This window comes from Haliaeetus leucocephalus, unplaced genomic scaffold (genome assembly GCF_000737465.1).
Source record: "Haliaeetus leucocephalus isolate CR32 unplaced genomic scaffold, Haliaeetus_leucocephalus-4.0 Scaffold162, whole genome shotgun sequence".
Classification (NCBI taxonomy): domain Eukaryota; kingdom Metazoa; phylum Chordata; class Aves; order Accipitriformes; family Accipitridae; genus Haliaeetus; species Haliaeetus leucocephalus.
In genome coordinates, this window is record NW_010972598.1 from 606,100 (window position 1) to 621,011 (window position 14,912).

The window sequence follows — 14,912 nt, forward strand, 5'->3', positions numbered from 1 at the left end:
TTTCATGAACGCTTATACATACAGATTTGGTTGGCCCTTAACTAAATTCCAGTCTGACTGAATTCCAGGAACAGGAATATTTCCAGAGAGCATATTTTAAGCCCAGACTGCCTAATTTTGGAAAATAAATGTTAGAAGAAAAATAAAATTATAAACAAACTCAATTCATCTTTATTTTCCAAAATGAAGACAAAACCAAAGAAGTAAAACTTGTCAATACTTTGTAATCTTGAATGAACATGCGAGAATATCTATCCTTTAATGGATACAGAAGGGAATCTAGCCACCAGAGATGAGGAAAAGGCTGAGGTACTTAATGCCTTCTTTTCCTTAGTCTTTAATAGGGACACCAGTTATCCTCAGGGTACTCCGCCTCCTGAGCTGGAAGGTGAGGATGAAGAGCAGAGTATACCCTCCTTAATCCAGGAGGAAATAGTTAGTGACCTACTATGCCATCTGGACACTCACAAATCTATGGGACCCAATGGGATCCATCCAAGAGTACTGAGGGAACTGGTGGAGGGGCTTGCCAAGCCACTCTCCGCCATCTATCAGCAATCCTGGCCAACAGGGGAGGTCCCAGAGGACTGGAGGCTTGCCAATGTGACTCTCATTTACAAGAAGCGTCGGAGGGAGGATCCGGGGAACTACAGGCCTGTCAGCCTGACCTCGGTACCAGGGAAGATTATGGAACAGTTTGTCTTGAGAGCACTCACATAGCAAGTCCAGGACAAGCAGGGGACCAGGCCCAGTCAGCATGGGTTTATGAAAGGCAGGTCCTGCTTGACCAACCTGATCTCCTTCTATGACCAGGTGACCCGCCTACTGGATGAGGGAAAGGCTGTGGATGTTATCTACCTTGACTTCAGCAAGGCCTTTGACACTGTCTCTCATGGCATACTCCTTGAGAAGCTGGTGTCTCATGGCTTGGACAAGTGTACTCTTCGCTGGGTGAAAAACTGGCTGGATGGACGAGCCCAGAGGGTTGTGGCGAATGGGGTTAAAGCCAGTTGGCGGCGGGTCACAAGCGGTGTTCCCCAGGGCTCGGTGTTGGGGCCGGTTCTGTTTAATATCTTTATCGATGATTTGGATGAGGGGATTGAGTGCACCCTCAGCAAGTTTGCAGATGACACCAAGTTGGGAGGCAGGGTCGATCTGCTTGAGGGTAGGGAGGCTCTACAGAGAGATCTGGACAGGCTGGATCGATGGGCTGAGGCCAATCGTATGAAGTTCAACAAGGCCAAGTGCCGGGTCCTGCACTTGGGTCACAACAACCCCATGCAGCGCTACAGGCTTGGGGAAGAGTGACTGGAAAGCTGCCCAGCAGAGAAAGACCTGGGGGTGCTCGTTGACAGCCGGCTGAATATGAGCCAGCAGTGTGCCCAGGTGGCCAAGAAGGCCATCGGCATCCTGGCCTGTATCAGAAATAGCGTGGCCAGCAGGAGCAGGGAGGTGATTGTTCCCCTGTACTTGGCACTGGTGAGGCCGCACCTCGAGTACTGTGTTCAGTTTGGGCCCCTCACTACAGGAAAGACATGGAGGTGCTGGAGCATGTCCAGAGAAGGGCAACCAAGCTGGTGAGGGGGCTGGAGCACAAGTCTTATGAGGAGCAGCTGAGGGAGCTGGGGCTGTTTAGTTTAGAGAAGAGGAGGCTGAGGGGAGACCTTATCGCTCTCTACAACTACCTGAAGGGGGGTTGTAGTGAGGTGGGTGCTGGTCTCTTCTGTCAGGTGGCTGGAGATAGGACAAGAGGAAATGGCCTCAAGTTGAGGCAAGGGAGATTTAGGTTAGATATTAGGAAAAATTTTTTTACTGGGAGGGTTGTCAGACATTGGAATAGGCTGCGCAGGGAAGTGGTTGAGTCACCATCCCTGGAGATATTCAAAAAGCACGTAGACGGGGTACTCCGTAACATGGTTTAGTAGGCATGGATGATGATTGGACTCAATGATCTTGAAGGTCTTTTCCAACCTAAATGATTCTATGATTCTATGAAAATAGTCATGTTTGCAGCCTTTAACATGATAAAAAGGGTAAAACGTATGGACTGAAATACGCTCTGTGACTTGGTTCGTTTTTCATGTCATCCTGTTGTTCCTAACTCCAGATGTCATATACGTGTCCTTCATGAATGGTGACGTTCATTAGCAGTTTGATTACAAGATGCGTACAGTAAGCCATTCCTGTGATGCCAGTTGCTACTCACTAGGCTTCAGGCTAGAGAAAAGCAATACTGTCCACAAAATCAGAAACTTCTCAATAGGAAGGCTATATGACTGTCTGGGTTGGGTAATGAATCAAACTTGCTTTCAGAGCTGCACACATGACAAATGGGGTGAGACAACGATGAAGAGAAATGAGTACAAAACATACCCACTAGGTGAGCAATTGCTCTCATTTCCCAGAAGCTACCTGCAGCAGCAAAGGCCACTTGTCTAGTGTGACAAATAGGGCCTACTTCTTTTTTGTGAGTGAAAGGCTGACACTGAGATTCAAACCATACAAAAATAAAATGCAAAGTAACCTTGGATCACAGAAAGAATCTCATGACAAACACGCATGCTCATTGTGACATATATTTTCAAGAAACTAAATTCCACACAACAGACAGCAAAATAATTTTCTCTGTAGTGCTGCATTATGGCAGCAATGTTTGTCTCTGTGGAACGAGTATGAAACTGGCTCTCAGATGCTTTGAAACATTAAAAAAACTTTGAACAGTCCTAGAAAACAAAATCCTAATGTGCTGAACTTCAAGTGTTAAGATCTTTAAGACACCTGGGTCCTATTCCAGCAGACTTCTTCCATTGAATCCTGAATGTCAAATACAGTGTAGCTACCAGATGTAAGGTTAGATCGGGTGTCACTGAACCTTAGGCAGGTTTTGCCATACCTCAGGAGGGCTGCAGTGAGCCCAGCAGACTGTCTCCCTGCTTACCCCAAGTCTGCCTCAGGCCCAGGCAAGCAAACCGCTTGCAAGCATCCTCTCATTAGGTGCAACATAGAATACTACTTACTTGTACGGGATGTGTTTGCTTCCATTGACAAGGGCCAGGATGACATTGCCCAGTGCTGACAATGAGAGACAGAGGCCAGAGCTTCCCTCCCGGTTTTTGCTGAGCACTTTCACGCAGCTACCCAGGTCAATAAGGTGCAAGCGGCTGCGACCTCCGGACACTGGCATAAACAAAGAAAGCAAACAGTTAGCATGTGCCTCCAAAAGCAGCTTCCCAGGAAAGCAAAAAACTCGCCAGGACTTGCGAAGAGGAAACAATCCAGAAACCTTTCCTAATTCATGTTAGCAGCAACAAACTGTAGGGGTCCTATTAACTCACTGTCAGCATTTATTGCTGCACGTTGCTGTCCATGCCGGACTTGCTTCAAAATTGCCGAGGCTTTCAGTACGCACTGGCTCCTGCAGGTTTAACTCTGTGAGAGTCACTGCTGTGCTTTTTTGCTTCTTTTTTTTTTTTTTTTTTTTTTTTTTTTAATATAGCTCTATTAGCCTGTACCTGAGTTGGCTCTGTTTCTGTCTCTGTCTTTATTGTTCCTCTGTCCAGAAATCTACAGGCTGGGAATTGCTGCTAGGGTGAGCACTGATCCTGTGGTAGCTTCTCTTATCTTTCCCATCTTGAATACCGGATCTTCAGAAGAACCTGTGGTGTCTGTGGGACATTCAACTTTGCTTTAAGTCTATATACTTTTACATTATCATTTGGGCTAAGAAAAGGTTTGCCATGCCATGGGTAATGGATTGCCGACAAGTTGCTGTGTTCTGAAAATAGTTTCTGTCAAACTGTCAGTAGGCCCCTATGATTTTTTCTTGTTTACTCTGTATCAACACACTACCTTTAGAGTGAAAAGATGCTACAGTTGAAACATGAAGATTAACAGACATTTGCTCTATTTAAAAGCTGATGGTTCCTTATGAACCCAGGATGGGGACTATATAGACTTTACAGAAGTGCTTCTAATTCTCTATTATCTCAAGACAATTTTCTAGCTGGGTCTTTTTATCATCTGATCTTTGACCACTCCTCCCTATTCTCAAGAGTTAGTTTAGAAGCAATCTGTAGGAAAAGGCAGTTTTATTTCTAGGATCTTAACTCAACAGTTAAGAGCACTATTTGAGGACACAAACATAACTTAAAGAGAAGCAGAAATACTTTCACATCCGAGTTTACCTCTATGCAAATAAATTCATAGCCATTTTGACACAGGACCTCAACTTATGCATCTGGTAAAAAAAAGTATTAGCTGTGGGGGGAGACCACTTCACAAGCAAAGATGGCGATGAGAGCAACTACATGATGGAGACCTTAGGAAAGAAGTTTCCAGATACATTTCATTACTTTGGGAATGTCTTATCAACCACAAGCATGTTTTTTCAATGACCCTGCATTCAGTAGTTGTGGTACAGGCACATGGTATACAGGCATGTAGGTGCCATAGGAGGTAGAAGGAAATAGGTTTACATAGATATGTGAAGAAGACACTTGTAAAACTTCTACATGCTGACAAAAAGGTGATACACGATCATATTATGTTGCATATTCCCTCATAGAAAATCTACTATGAAAAATGTGTATAAATATAGAAAACATACAGCTACTAAAGGTATATATAACTATTAGCTGTAACTTAAAACATGTTAACCTACACTGAAAAAATAAGGAGAGAAAGATTTCATTTTGCAAGCACTGAAAAACACAGGGCTGACTGCTTATTGCTACTACTTGGTGTCTTGCAGTACACAAAACTTTCCATAAAAATATAAAGCCTTTCTGTAGAATATGTTATATACAATTTTATAATTCTGTTTCAGCTGTAGGTGATAGCTAATTAAAATGAACAACAATAAAGCTACAAGTAGATTTTTATGATAAAAGAGAAAAGAAAAATGATTAAAGAGAAGAAAGAAAAGAAGATAAGAAAATAAAAGAGCAGCAAAACAGAGAGAAAAAAAGAAAGAAGAAAGAGAGAGGAAGAGAGAAGACTTTTTTCTGTGAAAGTGGTTTATGCTATGGGATTTGAGAATAATATTCCAAAAATGTAGCCAGCATCTCTGTCAACAATTGGTAAAATACAGTAACTTCTGCTTCTTTTACGTCTTGTTAGTGCTTCAGCTACGTCAGGTATTAGGCAACACAGGAGTTCCATGTATTAAATTATACTGTGATATTGGTTAAGTCATGCTGAGTATCACAAAACTGAAGTGAAGAATAAATATCTGATTAAAACTAATGTTGCTGGCTAGACATTCAAAGCTCTGTAATAGTCCCAGATTATACGACAACCCATTAAACATGTCCATGGAAGTTTCACCACTGTGCTCTCAGTCTTGGGATACTTCTCAGGAGGAAGTATCCACATGCACTACGGGCTCCTGCACTCTCTGCAGAAAGCCAGGCTTTCCTGGGCAACCGTCCAGGCAGCTGCACCTTCACCTCCTCTGGACTGCTCATGGAGGACCTTTGCCTCCTCTCTAAGTGTCCTTAAGACTTAAGAGTCCCTGAGTCCTCTAAGACTGCTATCCTCAGAAGGCTGAAATTACCTTTTTTGAGTATTCCCCAATGATTTACTTAGAAAAACAAAGAAATGTGTTTAATTGCTACTGAAAATGACTGCAGGTGACTTTTCTGAATTACATATAATAAATATTCCTGTTGCTAAGATTACCAGACATTGGAGAAACAAAACAAAATGAGAGAAATCACTACCCTTCAAAATCTTAGTCATATTGTTTCCACACATATTCCTATTATACAGGTTGAGGAAATCCAGAATAAGAGAAATTATCAAATCTTTCCTTCTTATTTAATTTACAAGTCAAAGTAAGACATTTTTAGCATGGCAGATCCACTTGCTTGATCTGAAAATGAAGTTATTTGTTAGGCAAGTTCTCCACTAATGTGCCTTGCAACTATAGAGAGAAGCTGAACATCCTAACACTTGTTTTTGTCTATGGCCACAAAGACTTTTCAGAGCTGACAGCTGAAAAATGACTGTGCCAGTTCTGCCACAATGCCATTTATTTCAATGGTGCTAAGCCTGCTTCATGACATTCCTGGTAATGAATCTAACAAGGAGGTAAGTACAGTACCAATGCGTTACTAACAGTCATTTTTTACCAAAATCGTATGTTAGCCAGCCCTTAATCTCTTACCTTTTAGAAGCTGGGTTTCTTTTTTTTTTTTTCTTTCTTTTTCCTATCCTTTTTTAATCCTGTTACTGGAATCTTTATATCTCTACTGTCTTCACATTGTTTTCTGAAAAGTCCTTCATTACAGCAGGAGACAGTGATAATCACTAGGCGCCCTTTCTGAGCAGCTGGAATTCCCCCCTCATTCAATTATCAGCAAGATCTGACCCTGCCTGGCTTGTGAGGCCACTCAGATATGGGACCTTGAAGACAGGAGGTGGTATGGCCACAAGACAAAGATATAACTACAGGCAGTGGGCAAAGCATGCCATATTATAATCCAACAGGATGATGTCTTATTTTTTTAAAATGACTCATTATAGCCACAGGAAAACATTTTTTCCCTTTTATTAATTGCATTTGAAAATAGTAGAAAAGGACTGTGTGTACATGTACTTGCATGCAGTAAAAAGCATGGAGCATTAAATAATTGCAATAATAATTCCCTGCAAATCAGCCATCTTTATTGCTATGAACCAGTCCATTTGAGCATTCAGTCTTCCTTTCCACTGCAGGGTGGTTAATTAATAAACCTTTAGTTAATTGAGATTTCTGCCTGCCAATTCCACAGGGGTTATTACTTAAACACATGCAAACTGCATTTCCATTTAGAGCAACTTTTGGGTTTTCTATCTTATAAGTACTGTCAATGTAAATTTTCTGCATTCAAACATTAGACATTAATACTGCAGTGGTGTTCACCCACTACACATCATAGCTTGCAATCTATTCCTTATTACAAATAACTTATGTAGAGCCAGGAGCTGAAACATATGCTATTTCTGCAGAGTTGTTTAAGCCCACAAATTTAAAGAAGCAGAGGTCTCTGGTGTCTTTCAAACAAACATTTCTTCCTGGTAAAAAATGATTATTTCAAAAAAAGAATTTTAATGTGAAAGTTTTCTTTTTCTGTGGGGGTGCTTCTTATATTATACAAATCTTTTATCACTGGAACTTACTAAAAAAAGCCCCTTTGTATATCTCCAGTTATAAACAATTTGGGAGACTTGAAACAGAAGATAAATATAATAAAAAAATACAAATGGTGCGAGTCAAATGAAACCTTTGAAAATTACAGAAACATAAAAGTAGACACGGAGGTATCTTTTCCTCATTTACAAGTGGGAGATGGAAGTAAAGACACAAGCCAGTGAAATCATCTATGGCAAAGAGAGGGAGCAAGCCAGTCTGAGAAGCCCAGAGCCTTTACAAAGAACCATGAGAGTGCTTTGTGTACATGTAGTTGGGCCAATAACTAAAGTATCATGTATCTCTGAGAAAAGCTATAGTTACGCATTGCCAGCATCAGTTTCCACACACACTGCCCTGTTCAGGTACCGAAGAGGAATAGCTAACCTAAGGGTGGCAGGGAACGCCCGTTGCCACAATATTTTAATCCATGACCTCAACACTATCAGTAAAGATAATACTAAAAGCCAATCCGAAAAGCACTTTTTTTTTTAGATACAGAGGCTCACGCAGTGCTGAGGACTAGCTGTTGGTATCTCTACAAAGGCAACTAAATTGACAATTAATGGTAGTAATCCCCAGTGGCCTTTAATGGCCTTTGGTGGGCCTTTAACAGGCAGGTGGACAGTCTGCTGGTATGAATGGCCCCACCCCATTCTGAATGGAGAACTCTGCTAATTTTCACCACTAAAGAATATTGTTTAAAGGCTTGCTTAAAGCCAGTCTCCAGGCAGGCACAGGTGAAACCAAAGGGAGCAAATAGACAGCTTACTTCCGCCTTTGCCGCTCTTCTCCATGCGGTACTGGTAGATGTGCAGAGTGAAGAGCATGTGGGAGTTGCGGTGATCCTCCTCGTCGCAATCCCGCTGGCTGCTGCGACGTGAGGCAATGGCGGCGTCGAGGAAGAAGGCAGCCTTCTCCGCTGTAGGGGCGCGGAGCTCGCTTTGATTCTGAAGCTGCGGGTTAACACAAGGGAGAAATGACCTAGAAACTCCCACACAAGTCAACACTACCAGACAACTTCCCGCAGTCAACGCGCACTGTAGATACTTTGGCTTCTGATGGGACCGAAAAGGAGGAGGTGCCCAATGGAATGAGACCCTCCTGACACTGGTAGTGACAATACCATAGGAGCCCCATGATTGAATCCAGGATTTTGAGGGTTCTTACTTGGGGTACCTCTGGTGGGAGTTGTTACAAATAAACCCCAGCAACTGAAAACTGTCCTATGGGCTGGACAGATGAATAAATTTGTTCCTTCACTTTCCCAGAATTTTAAGCTATTTATGCTTATTAATTATTCATTGTTTTCACTGCCTTTTTTTTCCCTGCATTGCTGGCTCTGGCAATCACTGTGTTGTTCTGAGGGTCAGAAGTGGAAAAAAAATAATTGTGGAAGACATGTCAATCCCAAACTCAACAGTTGGTGGAGACTGGCAGGGGCAGGACTACATGTTACCCTTCAGAAAGTGTTAGAAGGGAGCAATGCACAGACAAATCCAGGGAACAACAGGAGTGAAGCTTGTGTTCAGCCCCATAGCATGGGGGGAGCAGCACAGCAGAGAAGCCATTTTCTTGCCCCTTCATACCACAAGCTTATGCACCTGTTCACAAGCAGGGCAACCCATTAAAAGGAACGAGGCAGGTAATATGCATACATTCACATTTGCTGGACCTCAGTCCCAGTCCCCAGCCTGCTCTTCTCTCTCCGAAGGGACAGACAGCATAGGAGGGCAGATATTATTAACCCTCCATAACATTAGGAACGCATGCATGTTTCATGTCACCTAAGATTAGTTTGTCTGTGGAAGAGACATGTGACAGTATAATCTGATGGCATTAGTTTTGGCAGTACGCAGAGCTGGCCCACAGCCCATAGGATAGACTTGTTCTGTCTGGCCTAAAAACAGTGAGGAACTCCCATTCTCAGCGTTTGTTCCCCTGCTATGTAATACAGCTAGAAGTTAAGTTCTTGTAAAGAAGACAGTGCTCCTGTCTTCTCTTCGTGACCATTAATCAGCCTGAGAAGGGATAAAGCTGAGGCCGTGCATGGGATGGGGTGGCACAGTTGAAGGCTAAGCTCTCTCTAGAAAGAGGGAGGGGGGAAGGAAGGAGTTAACAAGGCAAGCAGAAGTCAGGCCAGTCTGTAGGCTGATCCCACTAATGTAAGCAACAAGAAAATGTGCATACTTGGAAAGGTCCAATGACAGACAGTATGACATATGGTGATTATTCATTTGCTATCCACACTGCTGATTTTGCATATCTGTATGGCTATAATAGAATATCCTCCCTTCATCTGAGGATTTTGAGAATTCAGGTGTAGGACACATGACTCCAGAACATCGCTATGTCTTGTAAACACACATAAAAAGGCTTTTTTTCTTGCAATTTAATTCAGTATTTTACACTACAGAGATACATAGACATCTCATGGAGCTACCTTTTCTCCACTGATCTAAAATAATTCATTTTGTATATAGCTGTTCTGTCTGTACCTATATGAAAATAAGCAACAAAAATGGGATATTTATTATTATTGCTATTGTGCTTAAATACCTTAGTAAAGAATTAAGCTCTAATGAGAGGCTAGTTGTTACACAGTTATGCAACATATGCAACATGCGTATGCTAATGCAGATCTTAACTGGCCCATCTATCACCCCAATGGGAACTGTGAAGACTCAAGTCTCCCATCTTATGTTCACTAGACTGCATCCATTACTGGATACCAGAGGGCGAGACCTCTTGTGATACTGTAAGTATTTCATAAAGCACTAAAGCCAGGAGTCAAGTGAGAATGAGAACCCTAATTGTTATTTAAAATCAAGACACAACTTTGTAGTCCTCGGGTAGAATGGAAAAGAATGGAAAATATGATCTAAGTATGTCTGAAAGGCTTAAACCACAAAGAGATAAACCACAAAATTTATTACTTGCTGTTTAAAATCTCACGATTCATGACTTTTGTGGATATGAATCATGATTTCTAGATGCTTGGAGCTGGAAATAGGGTACATGACCCTGCAGGTCTGTTCCCTCCTCCCTCCATTCCCCATCCTTGGATAGGCAGTGCTCTGCAGGTTCTCGATGGAAGCAGCCATTGCCTTTAAGGTTGAAAGAATGTATTCAAGCTCCATCATGCTGGTTTGCTCCCTCTTCATCTAGTCATACAAAATTCAGATTTATTCCCTCACAGACAGCAAAAGGAAAGACTAGGCCTTTTTTTCTCCTCAAACCAAGAGGGGGAAAAAAACAGGGCTGCTGAAACTTTCTAGTGGTTACCCAGGAAATATATGAGCCAGTTAATCATTCCTGCTAAACCTCCAAACCTGAAAAGAGTTCGAGTTATTCTTGGCTTGCCCAGCTCAGGAATTTATTTCTTGGCAGCAATTAATAAGTAGCAATTAATGCTTCCTACAACATTGCTAAAGCAAGTGCTATAAATAATGTAGTTTATAAAGAGATAAACAGCCATATTAATGGTGTCCAGCTATTTGTGCAGTACTGTAAATATTTTAGCTTGTTATTTTACAAAAGAGAGATCACACTTTCTTTTTATTTTTTTTTAAGAATGAGGTGAATTTTTGTTTGGACTGAATGTTTTCACATTTTATTGCAAACACAAGCCCCTGCTCAACATCTATTATACCAGAGGTACAAATATTTAGGCCAGGAGAGCAGATGGCCCTGCAGCTGCAGGTCATAAAGTTCTTGCATGTTTTAAAGTAAACACTTTGAAGTCTATAAACTTTATGCTCTGGGTAGTTCTTGGATTTGAACCATATCAATAGCTTAAAACAAACAAACAAAAAAAAGTCACATTTCTTGTTTCAGTGTAAAATGAACTTTGGATTTACCTGCATGCCACAAATGGGGTCTTCACAAAGGTAGACACCTGGGGACTGGCCATCTTGCAGGCTGCCTGTAGCCACTTCTGACAACAAGTCTCTCAGATTTTCTTCTTTCCCCCACACTTCCACTGCAGAAATTCGGACCGAGAAGCGGGCTCCTGTCTTCTCTTTGCGTTCATTAATCAACTTGAAGAGCCAGGAGATGGCACAAGGGATTATGCCAAGGTTTTGCATGGAATCATCCTTTCCGATCATGGTGTATGACTTCCCTGTCAGGAATGGGGGGATGGAGAAAAGATAAAATCACTCCCAGGACCTTCACAGCCTTCTGCCAAGAGAGATTATCCTGCACAGCCTCATGAAAACAACTTCTTCACTACAGTAAGGACAGTCAGCAAGGGAGAGAGATAGGCAGGCAGACAAATAGTACATGGAAAATGCAGATTAAATCTTGAGCTGTTTTCAAAAATCATTACCTCATGCATTCCTCTGACATATCCCATTCCCCAGGCAGGTCCCTACCATGCAACACTGCAGCCTCTGCTGTGGGTGAATAGTGGGGGGAATTGAGCAGAGCAGGAATGCCATGGTCTCTAAAAATCCCTGCTTTAGATACTGTGAGTGTGGTATTCTTTGAATACCATTTTACTTCAAAGCACTATATTACACTTCATATGCTGGGGTTGGGATTGACATAAACCTGGTCCCAGGATCATACAGGTGTAACTTCATCCAGAAAAAAACCCAGGTACATGTGGTCATTTGGTGCAGAAGTGGGTCCAGAACAAGAAATATTTTATCTGGGTCAAAACCTTCCCCCGGATTGGTATTATTTGACTCTGCAATTATAGCTCTGGCTTGTCTCTGCTGTAAAAGTTTGCTGATGAAGAACAGACACAGAGTACTATCATACTTCTTTAGGTGTCACTACATACAATGCTCTTAGAGAAGTTTTCTAAAGCTCCTAAATTTATAAGCCAAATGATAAAGGTATACATCTTTTCAGGCAAGTACTTGTGGCTTCTACCTTGCTTCATTTCTTATGTTGAATCTCTGTGGAAAAAGATCAGTGAAGAAAATATTTCTATGCATGCGTCTGTGGCAAGGTCTGGGTGTGTCCAGGGCTGGTGCAATGGTGGTGGTGCAGTTAACGAAGAAACTGCAGAGACTCAGCTGTGCTCCAGCAAAGCCCTAGCCTCCCTAAGGACATGTAGCACTTGTGAGACGCCATTATCTGGTGGCTGTCTTTTCCATCTCATTTACCATCCTGTGTTCGGTAGGTCACAGGGGGTTAAATATCCAAGTGCTCATCCTAGTGTTACTCCTGCCTGGCCCTGAGGGGCCTTGCAGTTAGTTGGACCAGTGGCCCTGCTCCATTCATTGCACTAGAGCTGGTGGCATTGCAGCATTCAGTACTGTCCAGTTTCTGTTGCCTACATTTTGGGATAATCATGGCCTGATACAGCTTGATCTTCTTTATCGCTTGAAAAACTGATTTGCGCTTTTAAGTTGTATGTGTACATCTGTGTTTCTTGGAGACAGTAAAGAATGGAGATCATTGCACACATACAATACAATATAACCATCTTCATTAGAGAGACAGTATTTTCAAAATACTGTTAGACAAGCATGAACAAAATACATGATTACTCTTGAAATCCAGTTATTTCAGAAGAGTAACATGTTAGTGATGATGATTCTCCTTTTTATTGTCTTTCCATGAATACCTGAAATGCTGTTGATGCATTTGCAAAGAGCGAGTTTTGATCCATTGGTAACATTCAGTTAACCATTAGAACAGGATTTGTTGGAGACAGAATAGGAAGAGGTTAGTAATGAGTGAATTGTCTAACCAGGGAATAGACTAGAAATCAAATTATTTGAGTGCCCAGTCACAGCACTTGAATAGGGCCATCACAAACATCAAGTACTTGAGTGGATACTCACAGCCTTTACACAGCTTGATAAAAGTGGTATTTTGGCAAACAGTCTCCAATACCAAGCACATTTGTAAAACTGTAGATCACTGTTGGATCATTCATTAACAATTCACTGTTGGATCATTCATTAACAATTGAAGACAGTGCTAAAAATTGCTATAGTACTCAGGGGACGGAATGAAGCAACAACTCAAAGATAACTTCTGTTTCAAAGAGCATGCCGTCCAACATTTAGACAATATACAAAGTGAACAGATGTGTAAGCGAGAGGTGAAGGTGTAGTACAAGGTCATGCACATTGTACCATTTTCAAATACAATTACTATGCACAGACAAATGAAGTTTGTTTTCCCTAGTCTAATGTACTAGCAATCTTGGGTTAAAAATATTCACTTTGCTGCTTGAGTAGGGAAATTTAACAATACCAACCAAGCTTGGCATGGCCAAAGCAGAACACGCAGCCATCTGCCCCATTGACCACCGACTGGATCACCTCAGCCACAGTCCCAGCACATACTTCAGCCTGTCACAGGTATTTAAAAAGAAAAAAAAGAAGAAAAAAAAAAAAGAAACAAAAGGAAACCATTAACAATAAAAAAGAAAATCAACAGAGTATTTTCACTGGAAAATGGTCGTAATGTCATCAGTGCTCCAGATAGGATGTTGAAGGATCAAAAAGTCTAATCCTGCTTGCCTCACTCATGTGACCTATGCTGTTGATGGGAATGATATTACTTGTGTAAGCACATGAAGCAGGACTTTTGCTCTGTGTCAGGTAAGTTTCATTTGCTGAAGCATCAACATCCTTTATGGGGTTAAACAAAATACACATACTGTAACAGGATGTGGTTGCTTGGTTAGAACTGCCTATTTAGGGGACTTTAAAAATACATTTTTGATTAAAAAACAGTCAAATACGGAGAAGCTTTTACAGGCTCTATTACTTGCCCAATTATGGCCTGAGTTCAATTCCGCTATCAAGTGGGTAGGGAATGTAAGGGGAACAAACAGCCTCTTTGGTATTAGTTAGGTGACATTTCTTAATTTTTCTCTACATTGTTATGAGTCTTAGCTTTTTGCAGCAGTAGATTCCATCCTGAAGACTGTAGCAGTATTTTAAGAAGTACAACACACAAATTTACCTTGGGCATTCTTAAATTTAAGATAGATTTAAGGTTCAAGCAGGTTGAATGGTCTACAGTGCTTCTACAGCAACTGCCTATCAATAGTGGGTGAAACTAAATCAGAATTCGCACTTTAGGCTTTTATGTGAAGCACTTTGCATCTGATAATAAATCATGTAAATCCACCTAGTTCGTGGGTATTTCTAGACTATCTCTATAACCGTAAATAAAATGGGCAAGGAAAAGGATGGTTTGCAGGCCAGCCCTTGAACTGCATCCAGGCATTAGTCTGGGAGGTGCTAGCTGCCCGGACCAGAACTAGGTCAGGAATCGACCTAATGATACGATCATATGACAGTGCTTTAGCTGGCCCTGTGTTCTAACTCTGTTTAGCTTATGAGTACAGAAACAGCCTTACAGTACTGTTTTCTAGTTATACTTTGTAATGTTACTTTACTCTTTTACTGTCCTCCTCATGACATTTGGGTAACATAGTTCATCAGACCAAAGAAGTCTAATAAAAATAAGAAATCTGAATATATACACATGAATAAAGATTTGTGGAGTAATATCCCCATCCTACTATTGTAAACTGTAGAATAGAACACTGCATAAATAATCCTTGACTTCTTAATGAATAGAGGACTGCATTAGAGAACTGCAGTTCTGATCAGATCGCTGTATACACCAAATAATAAGATTTTATAATATACAATAACTTGTTGATATTGAGGATTGCCTACTAGGCACCATTTAGCACATTTATTGCACATATAATTTTAGAAGCAATTATTTACAGTGAAGAATAAAGAAAGCACAAAAT

At 41.3% G+C, this 14,912-nt stretch overlaps 1 protein-coding gene across 1 annotated transcript in view; it reads right to left on the reverse strand.

Annotated features, from left to right (window-relative positions):
- The window catches only part of KIF26B (kinesin family member 26B), a 309,916-nt gene that overhangs the window by 50,501 nt on the left and 244,503 nt on the right, over positions 1-14,912 (reverse strand). Inside the window, exons 7-10 of the mRNA XM_010562587.1 lie at positions 13,395-13,488; positions 11,032-11,294; positions 7,944-8,127; positions 3,018-3,177 (exon numbers count right to left, since the gene is read on the reverse strand). Of these exons, the coding sequence (XP_010560889.1) occupies positions 3,018-3,177; positions 7,944-8,127; positions 11,032-11,294; positions 13,395-13,488 (701 nt within the window). The remainder of the gene's footprint in view (positions 1-3,017; positions 3,178-7,943; positions 8,128-11,031; positions 11,295-13,394; positions 13,489-14,912) is intronic.